The sequence below is a fragment of the Aedes albopictus genome, chromosome 2 (assembly GCF_035046485.1).
Source record: "Aedes albopictus strain Foshan chromosome 2, AalbF5, whole genome shotgun sequence".
NCBI classification, from domain to species: Eukaryota; Metazoa; Arthropoda; class Insecta; order Diptera; family Culicidae; genus Aedes; species Aedes albopictus.
The window spans coordinates 280,501,794-280,528,653 of NC_085137.1; the positions used below are offsets into that span (position 1 = coordinate 280,501,794).

Below are 26,860 nucleotides of genomic sequence, written 5' to 3' on the forward strand. Positions count from 1 at the left end.
TAGTCCGGTTGATGTGCATATATTACATATATTACTAAGTGCAATCTAATTTGTCTGTAATTCTCTCTCTCTCTCTCTCTCTCTCTCTCTCTCTCTCTCTCTCTCTCTCTCTCTCTCTCTCTCTCTCTCTCTCTCTCTCTCTTCTTGGCGTAACGTCCTCACTGGGACAAAGCCTGCTTCTCAGCTTAGTGTTCTATGAGCACTTCCACAGTTATTAACTGAGAGCTTCCTCTGCCAATGACCATTTTGCATGTGTATATCGTGTGGCAGGCACGAAGATACTCTATGCCCAAGGAAGTCAAGGAAATTTCCTTTACGAAAAGATCCTGGACCGACCGGGAATCGAACCCGTCACCCTCAGCATGGTCATGCTGAATACCCGTGCGTTTACCGCCTCGGCTATATGGGCCCTTTTGTCTGTAATTACAATTAGCCGAAGGCTCGGAGTGTGGTGCGGTGTGATCTGATTTAGGAAACCCGTAAGTTAAAACCTGCAATGAAAAAGAACGTAGTTAAAGTGTGGTAAATTTGTAATACTTACTTGGACTTTTCCCTCCAGCCTTCAGATATCGGTGCTGGGAGAATCCTAAAACAAGGAAAAAACTCCAAAAAACCAGCCGCTATTGGGATACATTGTAAGTAGTCATAAATAGAGAAATTGCATAAGGGCCTGTCCATAAACTACGTAGACTCTTAGGGGGGGACGGGGGGGTCTGGCCAAAGTCTACGCTCCATACAAATTTCGAAAATTTTGTATGAACAAAAGTCTACGAGGGGGCTGAGATGGCCGAAAAAAAGTCTACGTAGTTTATGGACAGCGCCTAATAGTTGATCCATAATTGAAAGTATTTGCGTTTACAAAAAATAGCATCCGCGCAACGTAGTGCGATTAGGGTAGTGACACCGAATATAGTCCAACCAGAGATTTGCAAAAGGAAGTCGTGGCAAGGAAACCACTTAATTGTGAGTAAACTTAAGTTAAATTAGTGTAAGAAAAAATGTTTAATTTGTTGCTTTAATAAAATCACAGTTTAAGCATTGCTGAAAACCAGTCGGCTGCTCTAAGAATTTCGGTTTCCCTCTCGGGAACAACACCTCATGCAAACTATCGGGATTTATTTTTAATTTGAACTTATAGCAACTCTGTGCGTTTGATCAATTTTTAGTTTGAACGATGTGCAGATTAGCGGGTTTCGAATTTAAAATTGCTCAGATTAGATGTGGTCAAACAACAAAGGTGGACGGTACTGAAATGTGCATGTCCAGAAAAAAAAAGTTTATGAAAACTTTGCATGGTAGGGGCTGTATACCCATGGTCTATATTAAGTCATGTACATACCCGCATAACCACGAACTGTACTGGTACTGCTTACCATACTGTTCAGAACCATTTACTACAGTATCTCAACAGCTTCGTATAACATCCAAAGGAACAGTAAACCAACAGTACCGTAAACGGTTTCAACAGTTTGATAGATGGTTTTTTAGAAAATTACAATATGGGGAATAGGCGGTTAAGTTATGTTACAATAAAAATATCTAGATTGAGTTTAAATAAGGGCGAAAGTAACATGAGAGAGTTCTCTTCATCGACTCTCTCTTCTTCAAATTAAAGTGACAAGATGCAAGTATTGTTGAACTTTTTGGTCATAAATCGCTAGGTTGCGATGCAATCTAGCGTCTAAGTGTAAAACAGTTCGATTAAATTTGCATCTTGTCACTTTAATTTGCAGAAGAGAGAGTCGATGAAGAGAACTCTCTCATGTTACTTTCGCCCTTATTTAAACTCAATCTAGAAATGCTCATTTTCTCGAACAAAATTTTTGCAATACTGTAAGCCATAGTGTTGACATACTATCTATTTTCTGCAAGGTTGACTGCATGTCAAACTGTTTTGAAATTGTCAAACCGTTTATTTGGGGAAAATTTTCGACGCTGAGGCAGACAGTTCATTAATTGTGAAATAAAGTTCAATAAACAGTATACCTTATTGTTTGAATCTAGTATTATGTCATAAATTTTCAATTCAGGCAATTTACTATTTTCTAGTAGCTACTTCTGCAAACAATTTCAATCGTAGAATTTGCCACTACATAAAAAATACTTTTTTTTTGCGGAAGCAGCTACTAGAAAAAAGCAAATTGCATAAAAAAAAGTAACAAATAATCTTAATAAGTTTTGCATATATTGACTAAAACATCAGAGCGATATTGGGTACATTTGAAAGACACGTTTACACTTGAATTGGTTGCAGAAAAATAAGCACAAAATTTGATATTCAGCAGGTGGCGTGGGACCACAATAGATGGTATAGAATGTTGATGACGACCTGGAGTAAGTTATCAGGCAGCGGTGCTGGCAAACTCAATGACCAACGGCATTTCCCACGCGTATCGAAGAAACTGTCCTCAAACTATCGCAGAAGCAGCATGACCTTGGTTCACGTCCGATATTCAGCGGGATTGTACGTGTCCATCTGATCTTCGCACATTCACAGGTTCTTTGTAGTTCTGGATTTGCAACATCCCGCTCAAACGAGCCTCATGCGCCACTCCCCGGCCTCCTGGTTCGATTTTTTGGACACCTATTTAAAACAAAACGAAACAAAGTTCAAAGATTTTAAACCGTTAAAACAAGAAAAAATCTATTTACCTTCACGACCTGCTCCAAGGTTCCATTTGTTCTGGTCTATTATTGATCAGTCTACGTCCGCTTAGGAAATCATTTTGAACCGCCGGATCGTTATCGGATTGCCCTTGTGTTGCTTCCGTGGTGGCGTTGTGGAATTTGATGCTTTTTCATAATGCGGTTGCATCATCCATCGTCTTTCGTTGACTCACCTATCCAGATCGCTGGGGATTCGGGTGCTATCCAAGATGCAGCAGGAAATACTGACACTTTTCAGCTCGCTTTTCAGTTCTACTTTTTTAGCCGGAACGCCGGAACTACGTTTGCCTCAACGTTTGCCGGAACTACGTTTTGCCTCAAAAAATTTCTATAAAGAATTAGAAGCATTTGAAAATGCAGCTCCTATCCTTTCCCATGTTAAACAAATTTGTTTTCACGCACAGCGCAATTCTCTCAGAGAGCCTCCGTCAAGGCGAATTACGCGATGCAACAGTTTGTCGAATGAGCCATTTTACGAGACGTTTCGGATCAGCTGATCGCTCATTTCATGAATGAAAATTTGACAGGAGGTTGCGCCCAAGCCCGTGAGTGTTAATATCAATATCAACACTGTTGTCGTTTCGTAAAATAGACTATTGTTAAACAGATGTAATGTATTGTAAATTGTACAAGTATTCGTGTGTTGTGCAAATATAGAAATCGACCATTTGGCAGAAGGTCATCATATATTTATTGCCACAATTTCAAACAAATGTTCATCTCAGGCCCCTGGCATGAATGAAATTTATCGTAGCCAACATCTAACTGCCTTATACTCATATTCGTGCAAATTGAAACGAGCGTGCAATCAACAAACGCAGCTTTTGTTTGATGTTGTGAGCCACACACGAAATCACATTCACAATGCGTGTTTGTTGGGTTGCTTTATTTATTCAACTAATCGCATGCTCCTCTTACCGTACATTAGTATTAATGCGAGTTTGAAGTGTTTTGTGATCAAAAGAGGTGGGAAAAATGATTCCAAAAACTGATCAACAAACCAAAATAAACGTTAAACAAAATATTGTTGATGTTTTCGCATTTGACAGTGGGCGCTATTTATTAGCGCCCAGGACATCCTGTCTACTATGATTCCAATGCATTGATATAGGCCGTGTCAGGGGCCTGGTTCATCTCCATGTTGTTCAACAATGCTTTCATACTATAAAATATTGTCAATATACGATGTAGTTTGCACACACTGTTATTTATTGTGCTCAGTTTTGAGTTACATATTGTACAACACAAAAATAACTGTTTGTGATAAACTTACAGTAACACTTAGATGCAATCTATTGTTTGGAGTTTATGGCAAACTGTATTTTTCTATGCGGGTAGTTCCTACTTCTGAAAGCCAATCCAGACAAAAGGTTTAATTCTTAGTCCAACCGAGAATCATCACATGAGGCCAGTGCTGAAAAATTCATTTCATCATATCTAAATTCAATCACCTACAGCTTGTTTTAGAAGCTGAACCTGAGAATATGGTATATGAAAAACTTATGCGGCTAGACCGGTTCTGTAAGAAAGTCACGGAAAACCCGCTATTTTTCGAATATTTGAGGTTAATGTCACGGACTACCTTTGAAAAATGCCAAATGATATTCACCATACGCTCTCACTTGTAGTTGTTGGGCACGAACGAGGCTGTGTTGTGGATTGACATCTAAGCCGAAAGAGAGATGGTTCTTGAAAAAGTGAATGTTCATGGTGAGGGCTCGGGTTCAGTTTGGCTTTCTATTCCGCAGAATTATCACCTGTTCTGTGGCTTAGTTGGTTAAAGCACCGGTCTAGCGAATACGGGGTCGTGGGTTCAAATCCCACCAGAACGCGATTTTTTTCAAAAATTCATCCCTCAATTTGTCAATTAGCAACATTCTGTGTCTTCTAATTACAAGTTTTTCTGGATCTTATGCTCTACCTAAGTTTTTTTTTTGCCTCGGTGTAAACATTGCCCTCATATTTTTTTTGAGGGCAAGGGAGGCTTTATGGACCGACGCCGAAAGAAAGAAAGAGAAGGAGACAATGATGACGTCAGTGTGCAAGCGCTCATAGAGGCTTGCAGCAAAAACCTAACCTCATCGAATTTTCATACGATTCGTAAACATTGCCCTCATATTTTTTTTGAGGGTAAGGAAGGCTTTGTGGACCGACGCCGAAAGAAAGAAAGAGAAGGAGACAATGATGACGTCAGTGTGCAAGCGCTCATACGATTTGTAAACATTTTTTTTTTTGAGCACAGGCTTTATGGAGCGACGCCGAAGGAATGAAAGAGAAGGAGATAATGCTGACGGTGCTTCTGGTGCTGTTGGTCATCACTATGAAGCGTCGGCACGGGAACAATCAGCTGATCCACTCGTGGCTGCCACGGTTGCTTTTCATTACCGCCGCCGTAGAGTCGACATCATTTGGAAACGGAGCTTGGTGTTGTATTGCCTGCTGTTGTGTGCTGATCGTGGCAGACTGGTATGTTGGTTGTGGCTCTCGAGCAGCCCAACGTAGCGAAAACATCAACTGCATCTGTTTGATGAATGTTTTCATTCGCTCCTCGATTCGCTCCACATAAGCTTGGTATTGGAGCTCCATCAGCCGATTCATACTACCGTAGTATTTCTCGCAGGCTTTTTGCATCTTCCGAAACTGCTCATCGAGGTATTGTTCTCGATTGACTGGAAACCAGCCAGATGATGATGGCGGCGGTGATGCTTGTACTTCATAGATTCCAGCTATAGGGTTTGATGCGAGGGTTGATCGATGGTGCTGCTGAGGATGTATTTCCACGGGTGCTGATGGGAATGGAGCTTTTTAATTCTGGTATACTAACCTCAGAAACGGCGAGTGTTTCCACTGATCCACCTGACGCTGGTGCAGATCCTGTCCAGCTGAAGCTGAATGCTGGCGTTGTGCTTGTTCACTCCGCCCGAAATCCATTGTCTGGCCGTCGTCCATCTTCTCCTCCGTGGCAAATTTAACGTGTCGTGGGTCCTCACTGTACGCACGGATTTCTCGTCGCCACTGTTACCACCTGAAGTTCGGGGTGGCCGGGAGAGACATGACAGCCTATTTGAACTCCCAGGTGTAGCGAAATAACATATTAAAACATAACTTTAATATCCCTTACAATTACATTTCAAGACGACACGTATATACAACACAGCGGTTACAATTTTTCTCAACTAAGGGTCGATTTCTTCACCTCGGCTTAACCGGTAAGCCAGGCTTACCCATATAGTTAAACCAGGTTTAACGCTTAAGTTATGAGAAAACGGGACAATCAACCGGAATTATTAATACACAAGTAGTTTACGAACGAAAACTAACAAATAACTTTATTCAGAAAGCAAAAGTAAACATGTCTTTACCGCTCGATCACTGCTTTTGGAATGACGTGTCCAAACAAGAACGCGCGTTGGCGGTATGATGTTGACAGAGCCGGCGCACACGTTAAGAGCAGCTCCAACGTAGGGGTAGGAAATTGATACCTCAACACCCTCGCTCAATTTCCGAACTTTACCAAACCCAAATTGGTACGATGCTGCAGAAACGCCTTACTCGGTAATCCTTTTGTCATAACGTCTGCAAGCTGATTTGCGCTTGGAACATATTGTACTGCTACCTGCCCTCGCTGAATCAGTTCCCGCACAAATCGGAATTTTACGTCAATATGCTTCAATCTTCCGACAGAGTTCGGTAGCAGCAAAGTTTCGCGCGCTCGCTTTGCTAGATTTTTGCGAGTTTCTTTCCCCTTCTCTCTGCGGGGCTCCGACGACGGGACGCCAAGCAGTCAGTAGTGTGCGGTAGTTCGGCAGCAGCAAAGCTTCGCGCGCTGGCTTTGCTAGATTTTTGCGATTTTTTTTTCTCTTCTCTCTGCGGGGCTCCGACGACGGGACGAGTGTGCCCGCGCCGTGGTTCGAGTCGGTTTCGAATTTTTCGCTACCCTTCGGCGCTAGTTTCCAATACACTTTAAGTTGATAATAAATATTTTCTTTCATTTTTGCATTTACACAAAAGAGTGAAAAATGTTACTTCGGGTTCGCCGGTCGAGAAAAAATCCGGGCGCCGACAAGTGAGTCGCGTTCAGTGTATTTCTGTGTGGAATAGACTAAAGGTTTCTGCTCCCTAGTGGAGTGGAGACGCGCGATAGAATTTTCTTTTTGGCTAGTTCTTGCGTCGAAAAATGGTCGGTTGTTAACGGCGGTTTGTGTATATTGATCCATTGTCAAATCATATCACCAACCATAGGTGACTCCCGGACTGACAATGTACCTTACCCTACTAACAAAAAAAAATTCCTTCCTGAGACAAACGTGGAGATGCAGCGATTCGCGGTCTTTTTAACAACGTTTGTCTTACTAACATTCCCTTCCATCCTCGATGACCGTAAGGACGTGGCCGGCGCCGTTATTGACCTTATTAAAGTTGAGAGCTCTCGACCTGTGTACATTGAGAATAGTAAGCTAGTCCCAAGCCCTATTCATTGGTTCCTTGTGCAATTTCGATTGCTCTGGTCAATCACGGAGTAGCAACTACGAATTGTGCGGTCATCTATGCTCATGCTCATGCTCAATATGCTTCAATCTTCCGACATCTCGTTCATCCTCCACGACTCGAATGGTTGACTGATTGTCTTCATAGTAGATGATTGGTTCTTCCAGCTTCACTCCTAGTTCCTTCAACAAACGAGTCATCCAGATACCGTGGCAGACGGTGACACACAGAGCAATAAGCTCTGCCTCGGTAGACGATAGAGAGACCGTTGGTTGTTTCCTTGTTAACCAACTGACCGTGCATCCGTGCACGCGAAAAACAGATCCTGTCAACGATCGTCGATCTACAAGGTCGTTGGCCCAGTCTGCGTCTGAGTATGCTTCCATTGCCGGCGATTTATCGTCTCCTCGAAATACCAGCCCGAGATTTATAGTACCGCGTACGTATCGCAGAATGCGCTTCAAATGCACCCAATGTTCTTCCGTAGGGCAACTTTGAAATTGACTGAAATAATTTACAGCCGCACATAGGTCTGGCCGTGATGTCAATGTGACGTACATTAAACATCCAACCAATTCTCGATACGGTTTGTCCGTCCGCATCGATTCTTCTCCTTTCTTCAGCCGCAACCTGCACTCCATCGGTGTTGATATAGGCTTGCAATCACTCATGTTGAACCGTTTCAAAAGTCCTTCAAGGAAACTTCGCTGAGAAATTCTCAGCTCCCTTTTCTGAACATTTCGTTCGATTTTCATGCCGAGAAAACAGTTCACTTCCCCCACATCAGTCATTTCGAACTCCGTTGAAAGGCACTTCTTCACAACTTCAACAAGTTTCAAATGTCGTCCAATGAGCAAAACATCATCCACATATAGAACAAGGAACACTTGATTCTGTCCCGTGCCCTTAACATACAAACACTGATCACTTGTGCTTCGACGGAATCCAAGTCTTTCCACAAAGCTATGAAATCGTCCATTCCATGCTCTTGACGCTTGCTTTAGTCCATAGAGCGACTTATTCAGTTTACACACTAGGTTCTTACCTTTCTCATGTCCTTCCGGTTGGGTCATGTAGATTTCTTCCGATATCGACCCGTTCAGAAAGGCAGATTTCACGTCCATCTGGTGGACCGTCATCTTTTCTTTATTTGCGATGGCCAAAACTGCACGAAGCGTGTCCAGCTTTGCCACCGGGGAATAGGTTTCGGAATAATCGAATCCGTGTCGCTGCGTAAACCCCCGTGCTACAAGTCTTGCCTTGTACCGATCTTCTTCACCGTTTTCACTTCTCTTCACCCGGAACACCCACTTACAGGATATCGGGGTACGCCCTTCTGGAAGTTTCACCAGTGTCCACGTATTATTCCGCTCCAGTGCATCGATCTCTTCACGAACAGCTGCCTTCCATTTCGGCCAATCCGCTCGCTCCCGCATCTCACGCAACGTACTAGGCAAATTCTCCACGTAGCTCGTAGCGTTCAATGCGTATCCGGTAATGTTCATATCATAATCACTGTGCCAAGAAGGTGCGTGGCGATTTCGCCGCGGCCGTTGGTCGCTTCCCGCTTCTTCACTCACTTCTTGCGATGATTCTTCACGAAGCGTATCATCACCACAACTTTCGTACTCTGCATCATTATTTTCTTCATCTTGTTCCAAATCACTTTGTTCTTCTTCATCTTCATGTTCACTCGCAGGATCTGCTGCTGCTTCTCTTTCATCCTCGCTAGCATCCGATTCTTCGGAACATACAGGAACTCGCACGATGCCACTGTCACCTACACTACTTTCCGGATCCTCTTGCCTTGCACCACTTTCCTCGACAAAAATCACGTCTCGTGCCACCACGATCTGCTTCCGCCTTGGATCCCATACTCGATATCCGTTATTCGAGTAGCCGACGAAAACTCCTTTCCACGATTTTCCATCGAGTTTCTTCCGAAGCTCCTTCGGAATGTGCACAAAAACTTTCGATCCGAAAACGCGAAGTTTTTCAACGTTTGGCTTCTTTCCTTCCCACATTTCGAAGGGTGTTTTCTTCTCGCCGATTGCACTGGCTGGACTGCGGTTCGCCAAGAACGCCGCCGTCTGAACCGCGGTACCCCACAGCTCGCTACTCACCCCAGAATCTTGCAGCATTGACCGCGTCTTCTCTACAAGCGTTCTGTTACCGTTGCTCGCTGGTACCGTTTGCTCCGGCGTATACGGAACCGTCCACTCGATTTGCACACCTTTCTCTTTGCAAAATTGCAGGAAAGCACGATTCTTGTACTCCGTACCGTTGTCGCAACGAAAACGCGAAATACTTCTTCCGAACTTCGCGGACACTATGGCTTCATACTCGCGAAAAACGTCCACTACTTGATCTTTCGACTCCAGTCGTCAATAAAAGTCACAAAATACTTTTCACCATCGACGCCCACTGGTGTCACCGGGCCGCAAACGTCCGAATGTATGAGCTCTAGCACTCGCGTCGACCGACGCTCTTCACCGACCGAAAATGGTTTCCGTGATTGCTTACCGACAATGCAAGGCTCACACATGATTTCGTCCGCGAATTTCCCATCGATCTTCGCTTTCATACCGATCACCATCTCATTACGCATCAAGAGTTTCAAGTTCTTTCCGCTCAAATGGCCGTACCGACGATGCCAAATCTTAAGCCCTTTCGGTATCCGCCCACATGAATAATGCGACGATTCTTCAGGCACATTTTCGCGGTACAAGTCCAGTTCATATAATTTACCACGCCGATTACCCACCGCGACTGCACCGGATTCTCGTTCAATCGACACTTTACCGTCCGCGAACATCACTTTCAATCCGGCCATCTCCATCTTTCTCACTGATAAGAGATTTACTCTCGCTTCGGGAATGTACAGAACGTTTTTCAATGTAATCGGAATCGACCTACCGTTCACTTGGGAGTAAAGTTTTACCTCACCATGTTGCTTTGCGACGATGCACTCTCCTTCCTTGGCTACTGCGATCTGCATCGGGCACTTCATCGGTGTAAGCTGCTTGAACAAACTCTTGTCGTTTGTCAAGTGCTCCGACGAACCCGAATCAACGATCCACCCAACCTCACGGCTCGACAGCTTCCTTGCACCAGCAAAACACACACCATTTTCTTCCCCCAAATGAGCACTACTTTTCTTCGACCCCTTATTTTTCTTCTCCGGGCACTCAGACAATTTATGTCCCTCTTTGTGGCAACCAAAACACTTGAACTGTTTCTTCTGATGCTGTCCGGGTTTCTTCTTACTCGCTCCGGAAAACGCCGCCGAATCACCGGCAGACTCGCTTCCACGCCCCCACTTTTCTGCTTGATCTCCTCATCAAGCAGACGGCATTTAACGAATTCGATAGTCAAATTCTCCTCCGGCATTGTTTCCAACGCCGTCACGACAGTTGCGAACGCCGGCCCCAACGTCAACAGAAGATGGCAAACAACATCCAGATCGTCAATCTGAGCTCCGGTGCTTTTGTACTCCCGCACGATTTTATCAAACACGAGGAAATGCTCCTGCAAACTTCCCCTCTCGTGACGGAGTGTCAGCATCTTTCTCTTCAGGTGCAAACGGCTAGCTATGCTCTTCCGTTCGAACACCCTCTGCAACGCCGACCAAATAGCTTTCGGCGTCGGCTGATCCTGGACGTATTCCAGCTGATTGTCGTGAATCCGAGAAATCAACAGAGATTTGCATCGACGATCTTTCTTCTTCCGCACTTCACACTGCTTCTTCTTATCCGCCCGGACATCAGCAGTATCACTCACTTCGATTTTCAGTTCCTCCACTTCCGCGATTTCCCGACTGATGCACTCGGTTAACTCGTGCTCTTCCAGCACAACCAGCATCCGGTACTTCCACGCCGGATAGTTAGAACCATCGAACAACGGAACGCGCACGAAATCGTCCTTCTCCATTTTCTCGAATTTTACTATTCGCGATTCACCGGGACCATAACCTTATGAGAAAACGGGACAATCAACCGGAATTATTAATACACAAGTAGTTTACGAACGAAAACTAACAAATAACTTTATTCAGAAAGCAAAAGTAAACATGTCTTTACCGCTCGATCACTGCTTTTGGAATGACGTGTCCAAACAAGAACGCGCGTTGGCGGTATGATGTTGACAGAGCCGGCGCACACGTTAAGAGCAGCTCCAACGTAGGGGTAGGAAATTGATACCTCAACATTAAGTCAGGTAGAGTGACTGGAAGGGAGAGTGGCGTCAATGTCAAAATTGGAACAGCTATTACAGACAAACAGACGTAACACCTTGAACGATTTTCATGGAAATCCATCGCCCAGTTCACACTATCATCACCTGGTGGAAAAGTTGCACGAATGACTGTGTTGTGCAATATCGTCAACAGAAGGCGCTAGTGTGAAACGTCAAACGCATAGAAAAATGATACGCGCGCCTCTGGTTGTGAAAGCCACAACTATGAAAATTTGAAATGATCGTTAAAAGCGTGGTCGATGGAAATTTTGCAAGTGTTACGTCTGTTTGTCTGTGCAGCTATCATCTGTCAACTCCATACAAATTCCCGTTCCAAACGAGCAGGAGACCTGTCAAAATTGAAGATGACGCCACTCTCCCTTCAGTCACTCTAAAGTCAGGGTGAAGAAATCGGCCCTAACATCTGCGATTGTGCATTAGACTGCGGCTTATTTTTCAAAAGTTGTTGAAACCTGGAATTCGTAAGCTCTTTTGGATTCAAATGACACAAAAAGGGAAACCTGAGTTTAAGCCAATAATATTGAGATGTAGAGGTCGCGCAATCGCTTCAAAGTCGAATTTTCGAGTAATAAAAAGGTGTTTTCACTTCAAGTGCTATAACTTTCTCAATTTTTAACCGATTTTCAATCTTTTTATGAATTTTTCACGATTTAAATTTCGAATAAACTCGTAGAACATAATTTTTTTTCCAAAGTCACGCAAAATATGAGTTTTTGAAGATTTAATTCATTTTTTTCTTCTTTTTACAAAAATTTTTAACTTTAGAGTCCTATAACTTTTGAACCGTTTGACCAATTTTAAATTTTTTAGCTTGCTTTTGTATATATTTTTGATGCCTATTGTTCGGGTATCAGTGGACCCCCCGCGCTTACGCGCACATCTATTTTACTATGGGTATTTTTTCCGTTTTGTTTTTGCTTTTTTGTTTCATCACTCAGTTCCATTGCGTTCGCGAATTGAACACACGCGGTCGGGAAGAAAAATACAACCATTGTAATTTGAGTTAATAAAACGTTTATTTCGAAGTTAATCGGTGTAGATTATTTCTCTCGCGTTCGAAAAGTAGTCGGTCCAAGTGTATACAGTCCGCCACCAAAACATTTGGTCCTCCGGTTCCGGATAATGGAGAAGCTGTTCGGCCGTCGAAATGCGCTGCTAGCGCAAGTGAAGGGGGAGCTTTCAGCCGCGAAAAACCTCACCGAGTCCAACTCCCAAAGTGAGGTTAGAGAGCGGTTGGACCAGCTCAAAGTGCTTGCTGACAAATTTCGGGCGGTGCAAGGAGAAATAGAGGAAAATCAACAAGATCCTGCTGCGATTGCGTCCGTGTTCGATGTTCGCGAAGAGTTTTTCGGCATGTACTACCGTGCGAAAACATTGTTCGAAGCAGCTCTGGATGATGTCGGATCTTCCGCCAGCCAGCAAACCATCGCCGAATCGAAAGATTGGAAAGAGGCTCTGCAGCTGCTTATCGAGACACAACGACAGATGTTGTTGCAGCAGCAGCTGCCGTCAAGAACGATGCACAACGCGAATGTGTTTCCGGAAGATGGTCAGATGCCGAATGCTGCACCCCAACACAATGTTCGTCTCCCAGCTATCAACGTGCCAACATTCAGCGGCAATCGCAAAGAGTGGCAAACGTTCAAGGATCTGTACCAATCAACAATTCACAGCCGGAATGATATTTCGGCATCGCTGAAAATGCAATATTTATTTTCGTATTTGGATGGAGATGCCAAGCGTTTGGTAAACAAATTCACGATTAGCAGCGCGAATTATGCCAGAGCGTGGGACGCCTTGTGTACACACTACGACAAGAAGCGGTTCACGGTCTTTTCTCTGGTGCGTGAATTCATGGAGCAACCAACGGTGGCGAGTTCCAACCCTCAAGCGCTGAGTAAGTTGGTTACGACATCCGATGAGGTCGTGCAGCAGTTGGACGCGCTTGGCCGAGAGTTTCGTGGACGAGATCCGTGGCTTATTCACTTGATGCTCGAAAAGCTGGATCGGGAGACTCAGGTAAGCTGGTCGCAGAAGGTGATTGAGAATGACAATCCGTCGTTCGAAGATCTGCTGTCGTTCCTGCGGCAACGATGTGAGGCGCTGGAGACCTGCTCAGCTTTTACGAAGAAGGAGGCGAATAAGAAGGAAGTGAAATCAGTGATAAGTGAGAAGAAAGTGAGGGCGTTACACGGAGTAGCGTCGAACCAAAAGTGCGCGAAATGCTCAAAAGAGCATAATACGTATTTGTGCGAGGACTTTAAGCAGATGAGTGTTGAAGACAGGCGGGTTTTGGCACAAAAGGCCAAATTGTGCTTTAACTGTTTGAGGCCATCGCACAGTGCTAAATTCTGCTCCTCGAAATCTGTGTGCCGTACACCGGAATGCAACCAACGCCACCATACGTTGCTCTGTCCCGGTGTGAAGAAGGACAAACGTATCGAAGAAAACACAAGTGAAAGTGCTGCTCCGGAAAAGGCTCCGGAAAGTGTTGAGAAGAATATCAATGTTCTGGCGGCACAGTTGCCAGTGCAAGAGTGCCAAACGATTTCATTGCTTCCTACGGCGGTCGTCAACGTGCGGAAGACGGATGGATGCTTTCTGCAAATGAGGGCATTGATCGACTCCGGATCGCAAGCTACCCTTGTGTCGGAAGAATGTGTGAAGAAATTGGAACTACCGAGACGCAACGGTAAGCTGGTCGTCAGCGGGCTAGGTAGCCAGCAGGTAGGAACCACTCGCGGTGTAGTTACACTACAACTGGCACCCAGGTTCAACGAGATTGTCGTCATTTCAACTAACGCCTACGTTCTCGGTAAGTTGACCTCTACTATTCCTACGCAAAAGTTCAAGCTGAGCAATATGAAGTTGCTGGAGAATCTCGGTGAGCTGGCTGATCCAACGTTCAACCGGCCGGCTTCCATCGACATCATACTTGGATCGGACGTCTTTCTTGCGCTGCTCGAGGGTGGCCAAGTCAAGGACGAATGCGGCCTTACGGTGGCCCAACGTACGGTCTTTGGTTGGATAGTGGCGGGGAGGTACGATGCAGCGGAGTCCATTTGCAGCAGCCATGCGATCGTCAGCCTGCACACGGAGGTGGACTTGAATCGTACCCTACGGCTTTTCTGGGAGACGGAGGAGCTGAACAGCAAGCAACAGTTGATTCCTTCTGAGGTCAAGGTTATCGAGCACTTCAACTCGACCCTAACACGCGACGAGAACGGGCGCTTCATTGTTCGTCTGCCATTCGACAATTCGAAGCCACCACTAGGGGAGTCCTTGACAGCCGCACACAAGCGGCTCAAAGCGATGCAGAAGCGGTTCGAATTCCAGCCGGAGTTCAAGCGAGATTATGAAGCTTTCATGGCAGAGTACCTGGAACTACGTCACATGGAAGAGGTTCCAGCTGCAGAGGTGAATAGGAACCCAGCGGAGTGCTATTATCTCCCACATCATGCAGTGATAAAGCAGGGAAGCTCGACGACCAAACTACGCGTTGTTTTCGACGCTTCCAGTTCAACATCGACAGGAATGTCTTTGAATGATCGACTTTTGGATGGACCAAACAACAACGAAGATCTTTGGACCGTGTCTCTCCGTTTTCGGTCACACCGAGTGGCGTTCTGCGGCGACGTGGCGAAAATGTACCGCCAAGTGTGGGTACATCAAGACGACCGGGACTACCTGCGGATTTTGTGGATCGACGACGTGGGTCAGTTGAAGCACTACCGACTTTGCACGGTAACGTACGGGACTAAAACTGCTCCATACCAGGCGATTCAAGCGATGCGAGAGGCAGCAAAACCGTACGAGGTCGTCTACCCTGAGGCGGCAAAGCGAATTACGACCGACTTCTACGTGGATGATTGTTTGTCCGGAGCAGACAACGAAGAAAAAGCGAAACTACTCAAAGAGCATATCATCGAGATCCTTGGCTCTGCGGGGTTTGAGCTCAGAAAGTGGACATCCAACAGTGAAGCGCTCCTGTCAGGTTCTACGCCGGTGCCACTCAAACTTTCGGAGCAGGAAGAGTCGGTGAAGGCACTGGGAATTTTGTGGTATCCTACGGACGACGAGTATGGGTTCAAGATCTCTCTTCCAATTGACAACGTGAATACGAAGCGGCAAATGATTTCCGATTCCTCGAGATTATTTGATCCTTTTGGGTGGCTCACTCCGGCTATGGTGAAAATCAAAATCCTCTATCAGCACCTTTGGCTTTTCGACGTTGGATGGGACGATCTGCTGCCACCTGCGATCATGGCAGAGTGGATGACCATCAAGGACAGCTTGTATCGTCTGGAAGAAATACGGATTCCACGGTTCACCGGTCACGTCGGTGGAAAGCTTCAAATTCATGGTTTTTCGGACGCCTCGGAGCAAGCATACGCTGCTGTTGTGTATTCTCGTGTGGTTGATAATCTAGGCAACGTCAGTGTCGTTCTAGTGGCAGCCAAATCAAGGGTGGCTCCAATAAAGCAGGTATCTCTTCCTCGTTTGGAGCTGAACGGAGCACTGCTACTGGCCGAGCTGATGAGAAAGGTTTCCGAAGCATGGTCTCATCTGGAGATCGAGCAGTGGGCGTGGACAGACTCCACCATTGTGCTCCAGTGGTTATCTGCACATCCTCGGAAATGGCGAACTTACGTTGCAAACAGAACGGCAGAAATATTGGAACACTTACCTCGACAGCATTGGAATCACGTGAGAAGCGAAGAAAACCCCGCCGATTGTGCAAGCCGCGGTCTATCCCCGTCAGAGCTAGTCGAGCATGACTTGTGGTTCCAAGGTCCGCGTTGGTTAAGGGACAATCCGTGTACTTGGGATACTGCGCTGGTGAAACTCGACGATGACGAAGAGCTCTTGGAGCAGCGACCACAAAGGACACTGCATGCTGCATTAGGGCCAATACACTACAACTTCGAGGTGGAACAACTGCTTTTGAAAAGGCGCTCCAACTTCACGCTCATTATTCGAAGCCTCGCTTGGGTGAATCGGTTTGTGCATAACATTACCTGCACAATCAACGAAGAACGACGATCAGGTGAACTCTCACCTGTTGAATTGGAGCAGGCCAGAGGACAAGTAGTTCGTGCTGTTCAACATGAAGCGTTCAAGGAAGAATTGGAACAACTTCGGAAGGGTGAACCATTGCGATCCAAGTGTGTTCTCTCTTCGCTTTACCCGTTTTTGGACAACCAGGGGATAATTCGTGTAGGAGGAAGGCTCCAGAACTCAGCACTACCGGACGAAGTCAAACATCCGATCATCTTACCATGGAATCATCAAGCGACAACGTTATTGGTGCGTGAGTTACACCTGCGTAACCTTCACGCAGGGCCTGCACTTCTGACGGCGAGTATCAACCAGCAGTATTGGATTATCGGATGTCAAAAGGTCGTTCGCAAGATTGTTCAGGACTGTACTAGATGTGTTCGGTTGAAGGGACGATTGGCAAGCCAGCTCATGGGTAGCCTCCCGCCAGCAAGGGTGCTAGCGACGCGACCATTCTGCTTTGTCGGCGTGGATTACGCCGGTCCATTGAAGATCAAGGCGGCGTGCATCCGAGGAGTCAAGGTGACAAAGGGCTACATAGCGGTATACGTGTGCCTATCCACGCGTGCCGTACATCTTGAAGCAGCAGGCGACATGACTACCAACACATTTCTGGGCACGTTAAAGCGTTTTATATCTCGGCGTGGATACCCAACTGAGATTTGGTCAGACAATGGGACCAATTTCATTGGCGCTGACCGCACACTGCAAGAACTTCTTGAGCAAGTGCGTGCCCACGATAAGGAAACAAGTCGGTTTCTGTCGAACATCGGGATCAAGTGGACGTTTATCCCGCCGTCCGCGCCCCATATGGGCGGTATATGGGAAGCCGCCGTAAAAAGTGCGAAGTGGCATCTAGTGGCAGAACTCGGAACCGAAGCGTTGACATTTGAGGACTTGTCGACAATTCTCTGCCAAACTGAAGCGTGCCTGAATTCCAGGCCCATCTGTGCTTTGTCGACCGATCCGGACAGTTGTGAAGCTCTGACGCCGGGTCATTTTTTGATCGGGCAGCCAGTAAACCTCATTCCAGAACCAGACTTGAAGAAAGTACCAGCCAACCGGTTGGAACAGTGGCAGCAAATACAGCAGAAGACAGCCATCATATGGAATCGTTGGAAGGACGAGTATCTTTCGAGTCTCCAGCCACGGGCCAAGTGGCGAACTACCAAGCCAAACGTTCAAGTGGATCAGCTAGTATTGGTAAAAAATGACAATGCTCCGCCTGCCCAATGGGAGCTGGCCAGGGTGGTGCAGGTACATGCCGATCCGACAGGCATAGTACGGACAGTGACTTTGCGACGAGGACAAGCTCTATACCAACGACCAATCCACAAGCTATGCATTCTACCATCTGCTTGAGCCCAGCGGCCTCAGGGCGGGGAGGATGTTCGGGTATCAGTGGACCCCCCGCGCTTACGCGCACATCTATTTTACTATGGGTATTTTTTCCGTTTTGTTTTTGCTTTTTTGTTTCATCACTCAGTTCCATTGCGTTCGCGAATTGAACACACGCGGTCGGGAAGAAAAATACAACCATTGTAATTTGAGTTAATAAAACGTTTATTTCGAAGTTAATCGGTGTAGATTATTTCTCTCGCGTTCGAAAAGTAGTCGGTCCAAGTGTATACAGTCCGCCACCAAAACACCTATCTTTGTCCTAAACAAACTTTTCATCAAAGTAGTCATTTTTGTGATACTTTTTTTTCTCGCATTTCGAACATGAAAATATTTTTTGATTCAGAACACTCCAAAAACTGAATTTTAAGACTTCCTAATGATTATTTAGTATAATTTTTTCACTTTGAGCTCGAAACTAAGCATGAAAACTATTAAAATTTTGCCAAAATTCTGATTTTTCCAATAAAATACATGTTTCTGAACGGTTTTTGGTATTTATCTATTTTGAAACGTTGTTTTAAAGGTATAGTTTATTCACAGCATTCTTAGGCAACAAAAATATCTACAAAAGCAAGCTAAAAAATTTAAAATTGGTCAAACTGGTAAAAAGTTATAGGACTCTAAAGTTAAAAATTTTTGTAAAAAGAAGAAAAAAAATGGATTAAATCTTCAAAAGCTCATATTTTGCGTGACTTTGGAAAAAAATGATGTTCTATGAGTTTATTCGTAATTTAATTCGTGAGAAATTCATAAAAAAAAGATTGAAAATCGGTTGAAAATTGAGAAAGTTATGGCACTTGAAGTGAAAACACCTTTTTATTACTCGAAAATTCGACTTTGAAGCGATTGCGCGACATCTAAATCTCAATATTTTTGGCTTAAACTCAGAGGTTTCCCTTTTTGTGCCATTTGAATCCAAAAGAGCTTACGAATTCCAGGTTTCAACAACTTTTGGAAAATAAGCCGCAGCCTATTGTGCATCGACCGAGGCATAAAAAAATGCTATCGGCGAGCACGCAAAACGTTTCTTCCAGAAAAAATGGCAAGACATGTCTGGCTAGTGGAGACGTCGGGTGAAGTAGTAATTGCATTGCATTTATGTAGTTATATACTGATTTTTTTTCATTCTTTTTCCTTTTACAGATATAATTCCTCCTACCGCTCCTGATAATTTTCAAATCTACTCTAACTTCCGGGAGGTAGAGATCGAAAATTCTCTCAATTTGTCGTCCGGCGCGAAAGCACTACTAGAGTCGTTCTGCGAGCATGAGGAAATTCTGCTGAGTCAATTGCTTCGAAGCGAAAACCTAGATCCTTCGTGGGCAAAAACCTTGATTCCGATTGCAGCTCGTGTGGCCAATACCGTGAGACCACAGTTGTGTGGCTTGACAGATGCGATGGATATCAGAAATTATGTATTTTTCAAAAAGTTGCCCGGAGGAAAACGGAAAGAGTGTCGGATATTAGGTGGTGTGGCCTTCACCAAGAACGTTGTTCATCGCCAAATGATGTCACGTATCGAAAAGCCGAAGATATTGCTACTCCAGTGCGCCATTGTATACCAGCGTGTTGAAGGGAAATTTGTCAGTTTCGATACGCTGATGTTGCAAGAACGAGACTATCTCAGAAATAAGGTCACAAAAATCCTAAGCCTCGGTCCAAACATTGTTCTGGTGCACAAAAATGTAGCTGGAATAGCACAGGACATGCTAAGAAACAGTGGAATCACTTTGGTACTGGATGTAAAATTGTGTGTGATGGACAGGATTGCCCGTTGTTTGGATTGTGACATATTGACATCCATAGATTCCAATGTTTGCCAGCCCAGGCTAGGGACATGTGATACATTCCACATTCAAACATTCTTTGACGAGCAGGGTATGTATCATCCGGTTGTTCCTCAAAAGGCCGAAACACAAAAGGCCGTTTGTAAAAAAAAATACCAAATCCCAGAAGGTCAAATATAAAATAGTAAAATTCAATCAGCCTTTTGAGACATCCACAATCCTTTTTTTTTATTTTTATTATAGCGACTTTTAGCCCTCGGCTGGTTCGTCTCTAATCCACTATCCTTTTAATCTTATATTAAAAAAAATAAAAATAAAAAAACGACAAACAACACCTTCATTCAAAAAAAGAAGTCGTTACTACATTTTTTTTATTTTCTACTTCTAGGATCATCAAAAACGCTTATGTGTTTTGAGCGTTCGTACAGTCCTCGTGGCTGTTGTGTTCTATTGCGAGGTGATAGCAAAAGTGAATTGGTGAAAATCAAGAAAATAATATCGTTGCTCCTATTTGCTCGTTACAACTGGCGCTTAGAGTTGTCGTACTTGTGCGACGAATACGCTCGACCTCCTTCTCCTAAATCGAGTATATTTGAATCTAAAGAGCCGAGTCCTTCCGAAGAATATAAAATCAGCAGTGACAGCCTGAAGAAGGATTCAAACGTTGCTAAGAAGTCCGACGAAGGAAACAAAAAAGTTAACGTCAACATTGAAAACGTTCGTGATTTTTCGGATCCTCTCCGTGCTGTGGATATTTCACCGAGCGCTTTTGAATCAGAAAGTTCTGTAACATTGGCCGTGGAAACGCCTTTTGATAATCGTTTCAGAACAGCTCTCAGTAGCACTATTTTATCGGTTAGCCCATTCTTAAACTTTCCACTGCCGTACTTAGAGACTGAAAATGGTCGTAAATGTGCTTTGCGTTGTTTCTTCCCGAACGAGTTGTATTATTCTAAACAGTGGAGTGTTCGGACATTTGATAAACAAGTATCCATCGAGGGAACCATCGCCGATCCAACTGAAACGGTCGAACTTTTGCCGCCGCATGATTTCACCAAGTACAGAATTGTGTCTCCAGTAGAGAGTAAAGAAGTGCAAACCGTTCTTGCGAGTTTTCGAGCTTCTGGTGGGCGATATCCAAAACAATCGCAAAGTGAGTATTTGATAGCTTTTATTGTAAATTCTGGTGAGTAAACCCGTTTGCTGATTTTGTGTCTTTTGGATCTTCAAAAAGAGAATAAAACGATGATGTTAACTCAAGAGATACGGTAAAAGAGGTCAAACCTCTGCACGGATACTTTATTCTAGCATTCTAGACTCATTTATCATGTAGTTATGGATTTAAGAGTGGTATACATTACAGGTGAATATAAGAGTAAGTTGAGGCAGTAGTATGTCCTTAGTTGAATATAACATTATAACTGAAGCAGATGAAAGTGCATAAGTACTGTGCAGGCTAATGCAATGTAATGTAATGTAAGAGCCACAACATTTAGATTAAATAGATGTTCGCTAACTATAAGCACAACATTCCCGTTTGGCCATTTGAACGAGTCGGATGTGTGCTCCGTGTCTCACCACCCGATAGATCTCGTATACCTATGTGGAGTTTTTCATTTTCCTGCTTGTGCGAAGTGTTGTTTTGCAAGGTGGTATCAGGCTCAACTCGGGAAGCGAGCTGCCAGCAGCATCGTACATCAGTCTGCGAAAGGAGGCCATCCATTTGGGGCTGTTTGGGCTCGTTTGGAAGTTAACCATCAATTTTCCCGATAAATAGCTGTGTAGTGTCAGGCTCAACTCGGGAAGCGAGCTGCCAGCAGCATCGTACATCAGTCTGCGAAAGGAGGCCATCCATTTGGGGCTGTTTGGGCTCGTTTGGAAGTTAACCATCAATTTTCCCGATAGATAGCTGTGTAGTGTCGGTAGCGGTTGTCTCAATAGGGCAGATCGGTGAAGTACTAGATTTGTAGTAATGAGCTGAATTTTAGTATGGTGAGAAGATCAATTCTCCGTTTCTGCAATGAAATGATGCAAAAAGCGAGGGTATTATGATTCCTTGTCTAATTTCATGCTGTTTGAGTAAAACTTTGGGCAACAATGTTGTTGTTTTCTCCATTTCTTGCAACATAAACAAATCAGAACTTCATTCCAGCCTTTGTCCTACGTCAACATTGCGGTTATGTCTCAGACATTACCCACCCCTAGTTTTTGTTATTCTCTTTTGTCTCCTTTTGCAAAGATGAAACCCGAACAAGTACAGTGTATCAAACAATTATCCGTACAGCAATTTTTTTGTCAAAATAATTTTTCATTCAAATGTTAATAGCTTTTTCATGCGTCAATCAGATACGAAAGAAAATTTGACCAATCATGAATCATATATTAAAGCTCCATTAGTAAAATTTTGAGCGAGATCGAATAAGTTTTCTGAAAGTTATAGAACTTTTAGTGAAACTTATGAGATTTTTTAACACATTGGAATTTTTTCATTTTTTTTGTGTTACATCTTAAACCTAGGGCTTTCATAGCAACCATATTTGGAGTTTTATATTCACTACAAAAAATATGAAAATTGCGCGTATGTAGTTGACGATGTTTTAAAATTTACCATATTTTGCACATATCATCTGCCAATCGTTTTCCACCAATAAAAGTGCATTAACTGAACGAAAAATCCATAGGACCTACTCTTCATATGTAGTTTAGTAGGTCCTGTATAAAAATATATCATTAAGAGAGTTTAAAAAAGTTGAAAACACTTGGCACTTTTATTGATCAAAATATGACAAATTTCCAAATGACACTCTGAACATATACATGATTTTTCATAGTAAATATAAAACCTTAAACGAAGCTGCATATGAAAGCCTTTGGTATAAGCTGTAACACGAAAAATATTGAAAAAGTTTCATCAAGTACATATTGAGATATAATGTTTCAATAATGTATTCAAAAATTTTATACGTTTTACTAAAAGTTCTATAATTTTCAGAAAACTTATTCGATCTCGCTCAAAATTTTATCAATGGAGCTTTAATATATGGATTATAATTGGTCAACATTTCAGCGTCTTTGATTATAATTATAATTATAATTATAATATTATAATTATAATTATAATTATAATTATAATTATAATTATAATTATAATTATAATTATAATTATAATTATAATTATAATTATAATTATAATTATAATTATAATTATAATCATTTAAATGAAAAATTATTTAAACCAAAAAATTGCTGTACGGACAATTGTTTGATACACTGTAAATCGTCACATGGCGTCGGACTGCAAACAAAAGGCAAACCAGTTAAGCTTCTACTGACGACTCAGTCGCGGTACTTTCGAGGTTTTCCAATCCGAAGGTTTTTGTTTCGATTCCGAATGAAGGCGTGTTTCATTTTTGGAGATTTTTCACAGTTTTACATACAGTGACCGGCACAAAAAAAGATCAACCATATAGTGATTACAGTTTCTAATGAAAACTACATGCAAAAATGATAAAATATATCTTTCAATGAATGCACTTCATCCATTTTACATTGTTATAGTAATCTGTGTTAAAATTATTTGGTTTTTGAGATTTTATTTCTGATGAGATTGGGAAAATTGCTTTAAAATTGGGTATGACAGAAAAAAAGATCCACTTAGCAATTAATTCTGAAACTTAAAAATTTCGCCAAATTTTCACACGTTTTGCTTCTTGGTTTGTACTGTTTTGATGTTTTTGACATGTGAAATTTATTTTGACATGAGTTTTATCAATTTTTGGGTGATATGGGACGATTTTATTTTTCATGGTTAATATAATAGGTAAGTTTTTCCCTAAACTACAGAAGCTATCTGTAAGCAAGAATGAATGCTATTAATCTATATAAATAAAAATGGAATGGTGTTTGTATGTCACGAATAGGCTCGGGAACGGGTCAACAGATCGACATAATTCTTTCACTGTTGCATTCGTGCAGGCCTCCGACGTGTTCGTACGGGAAAATAATTGAAAAATCGACCGGGAAAGCAACAAAAATGGGAAAATTTTAAATTCCATTTTGTGGGTCATTTTCTTCCAGGACTGCATGTCAAGAAACATAGTAGGCAGGCAGTACGACGTTTGCCGAGACAGCTAGTCTACAATACAACAATAATTCAGCTTGCAGACATACAGGAATTTACTTTTTGAACAATTCTTATGAGTTTTGGTCGACTAATGCAAAGAAATGCAACCCAAAACACTCTCACGTTTGTGTATCGCAATGATCACCTCCATCTGCTTGTACCAAAGCTTGCTGGAGGTATATTCTTTCATATACACTTTGATAATTACATAATTTCAATGTATTGAAGTGGTACAAACGAGTGTTCAATCATAATGTTAACACAGACAAACAGACGTAACACTTGCGAAATTTCCATCGACCACGCTTTTAAGGAGAAACTTCAAAGAACACAAACATGGCTTCCACAATGGCCGACTTGGTCCCCTACTCGCGTTTTCAAGAGCACCAATCTTGAAAATTCGTAAACAAATGCGCTCGATTTGGAAAAGCTGCCTCTTTTTGCAAGTGAGCAAAGCCAGGATTAACAAGTGCGGCTTACTTTGATGCTTCTTTCGTCAGATTTGTGCCTCTAAAGTTTGTATGCAATATTGGAAAGGGATTTCTTGATGTTTCACCTTAACGATCATTTTAAATTTTCATAGTTGTGACTTTCACAACCAGAGGCGTGCGCATCGTTTTTCTATGCGTTTGACATTTCACACTAGTGCCTTCTGTTGACGATATTGCACAACACAGTGATTCGTGCAACTTTTCCACCAGGCGATAGTAGTGTGAACTGGGCGATGGATTTCCATGAAAATCGTTCAAGGTGTTACGTCTGTTTGTCTCTGATGTTAACTTTTAACATCAAATTCCACTGTCGCTTCAATATACCCATTCTCAGAATCAAAAGTTTTCAAAAAATAAAGCGTCGGATCTTCTAGCTGTCTTCTGCAATATTTTTCGTTGGAATGCAAGGGATATATGTGCTAAAGACACCAACATGATTTGACGTTAGTCTATCTTGCAATCACCCCATGTGTGCGCATAATTTAACACCAGTGTGATTTTATTTTGTAAGTTAACATTATAAGTGCGCACCATGTGTATCACTAGTAATACATTGAAAATTTGTAATTATCATTATTTACATTATTGAATAATCCTTAATAATCTTCGCAACATGTGCATTTCTTTGCATTAGTCGACCAAAACTAATAAAAATTGTTCAAAAAAGTACATTCCTGTATGTCTGCCAGCTGATTGTATTGTAAATTCTTGTATTGTAAATTAATAGCATTCATTCTTGCTTACAGATAGCTTCTGTAGTTCAGGGAAAAAAATACCTATTATATTAACCATGAAAAATAAACTCGCCCCATACCACCCTAAAATTGATAAAACTCATGTCAAAATAAATTTCACAAGTAAAAACATCACAACAGCACAAACCAAGAAGCAAAAGTGTGAAAATTTATGCCGTTTTTCTTTTTGAACCTGGGTTGGAACTGGATTGGCGGAAAATGTGTAAACAAACAAACGTCAAACAAACACAAACAAACTTTAGTACAAGCGAAACCGAAGTCGGGTTGGGGTTGAAACTGTGATCTCATCCAGTTCCAACCCAGGTTGGAACTGGATCAAAAAGAAAAACGGCATTAAATAAAAAGAAAATCGGGTTAACCCTCTACTTCCCATGGTTGCTCTAGAGCACCATCGATTTTTGACGAACTCCGGACAAACGGAATTAGATGAATATGATGCAATAATTTTTAGAATATGGTTATAACCTCATAAGATTAAACCAACTACTAACTACTTGTTTCAATAGTTGAACTATTGATAAACAATCAAAAACCTATTGATTTACAACCAAAATTTTTTTCATTGATTTCGAAAAATTTAGCCAATTTGCATAAATTTTTGTTCTACCACTTTTTTTGGAAACGCTTTTTTGTCATGGATAAAGTCGTTCAAAGTCGTGGGAAGGAAAGGGTTAAGTACGGTTCCTTTGAATTCCACTAAGAATTTGCATCCTTTGACAGATACGTATTTCGACCTCAACTGTAAGGTCGTCTTCAGTGTCTTGGACTTGACTCGACTGGCGAAATTTTGAAGTTTCTGAATTAATTGCTAAGGGCCGATTTCTTCACCTCGGCTTAACTCGTAAGCCAAGCTTACCCATATAGTTAAACCTAGCTTAACGCCTAAGCCAGGGTGAAGAAATCGGCTCTAAGGGCCGATTTCTTCACCTACCCGGCTTAACGACGTAAGCCTGGTTTATCTTAAACCACACTTAAAGTTAAGTCAAATTTTTAAGCCAGGTTTAAATATTTGCATTTCTTCACACCGGCTTAGCAAATGAAGGCGATGGCTTACGCTAAGCCAAGCTTAACGAATTTTCCCATATCATTCCAGTGACTTTCCAATGGAAACGTCATTTTAAGCCGCCGATATTTTGAAATGCCCGTTATATGCAGTATAAAGTAACAACAACAAAACATCCGCTGAAATTTGAGCAGGAAAAGCGAAATCGCTCGGTAAATTTTTCGGATGCAGAAGGAAATTAATAATGATGAACTACCTATTTAGACTGTTGATATTTTACCCAACGCTAGTATCGAAGATCTTCGATTTAGTACCTACTTCATATGATCGTTCCACAACATTTGGTGTTCGAATTTTCCTATCATTGTACAAAGTTGGAGTGCCACATTGCAGAAAAGGCGTTGCAATGTTGCTTTATGTTTTGATATCCAGAATTGCCTTCGAATAATAATCTTCATTATCGCCTTGTTAAAGTTGCATTTCGATAGTGACTTTTTGAAAATGTGTTGGTCGTGTGATGCTTCAGAGCCTAGACCATTTTTCGAATATGTTTAAAATTTTGAACTGTTTACATTCAACGAAAGCCACAGCAAAGTTCAAGTTCAACTAGACTTCAAAATGTTGTTTGGGCTCTATTTCCCACGTTTCTCGGTTGATTTTGATTAGTAATTTATTGATGTCATAATCGCTTTTTCGAATTTTTACAATGTTAGTTGGTCATATTTTCTTTAAAGCAATTAAAATCGACCGAAGAACTAATAGTGGGAAGGACTTAATTGTGCTGATAGATTCGAAGCTAACGTGCGAACACTTAAACGCATTGTTGACGTCAA

The 26,860-nt window shown here is 42.6% G+C and overlaps 1 protein-coding gene and 2 long non-coding RNA genes across 3 annotated transcripts in view; 1 reads left to right on the top strand and 2 right to left on the bottom strand.

Moving 5' to 3' along the window:
• Positions 1-26,860, top strand: part of LOC109415105 (putative 1-phosphatidylinositol 3-phosphate 5-kinase) — a 129,430-nt gene that overhangs the window by 60,541 nt on the left and 42,029 nt on the right. The window contains exons 4-5 of the mRNA XM_029873130.2: positions 19,012-19,746; positions 20,044-20,808. Coding sequence (XP_029728990.2) covers positions 19,012-19,746; positions 20,044-20,808 — 1,500 coding nt within the window. The remainder of the gene's footprint in view (positions 1-19,011; positions 19,747-20,043; positions 20,809-26,860) is intronic.
• On the bottom strand, positions 9-676 carry LOC134288137 (uncharacterized). The gene is made up of 2 exons (XR_009997768.1): positions 428-676; positions 9-64 (listed from the first exon to the last, which is right to left on the bottom strand). It is a non-coding gene; the product is annotated as an uncharacterized LOC134288137 (long non-coding RNA).
• On the bottom strand, positions 1,308-3,384 carry LOC109415106 (uncharacterized). Its single transcript, XR_002131285.3, has 2 exons — positions 2,653-3,384; positions 1,308-2,584 (listed from the first exon to the last, which is right to left on the bottom strand). It is a non-coding gene; the product is annotated as an uncharacterized LOC109415106 (long non-coding RNA).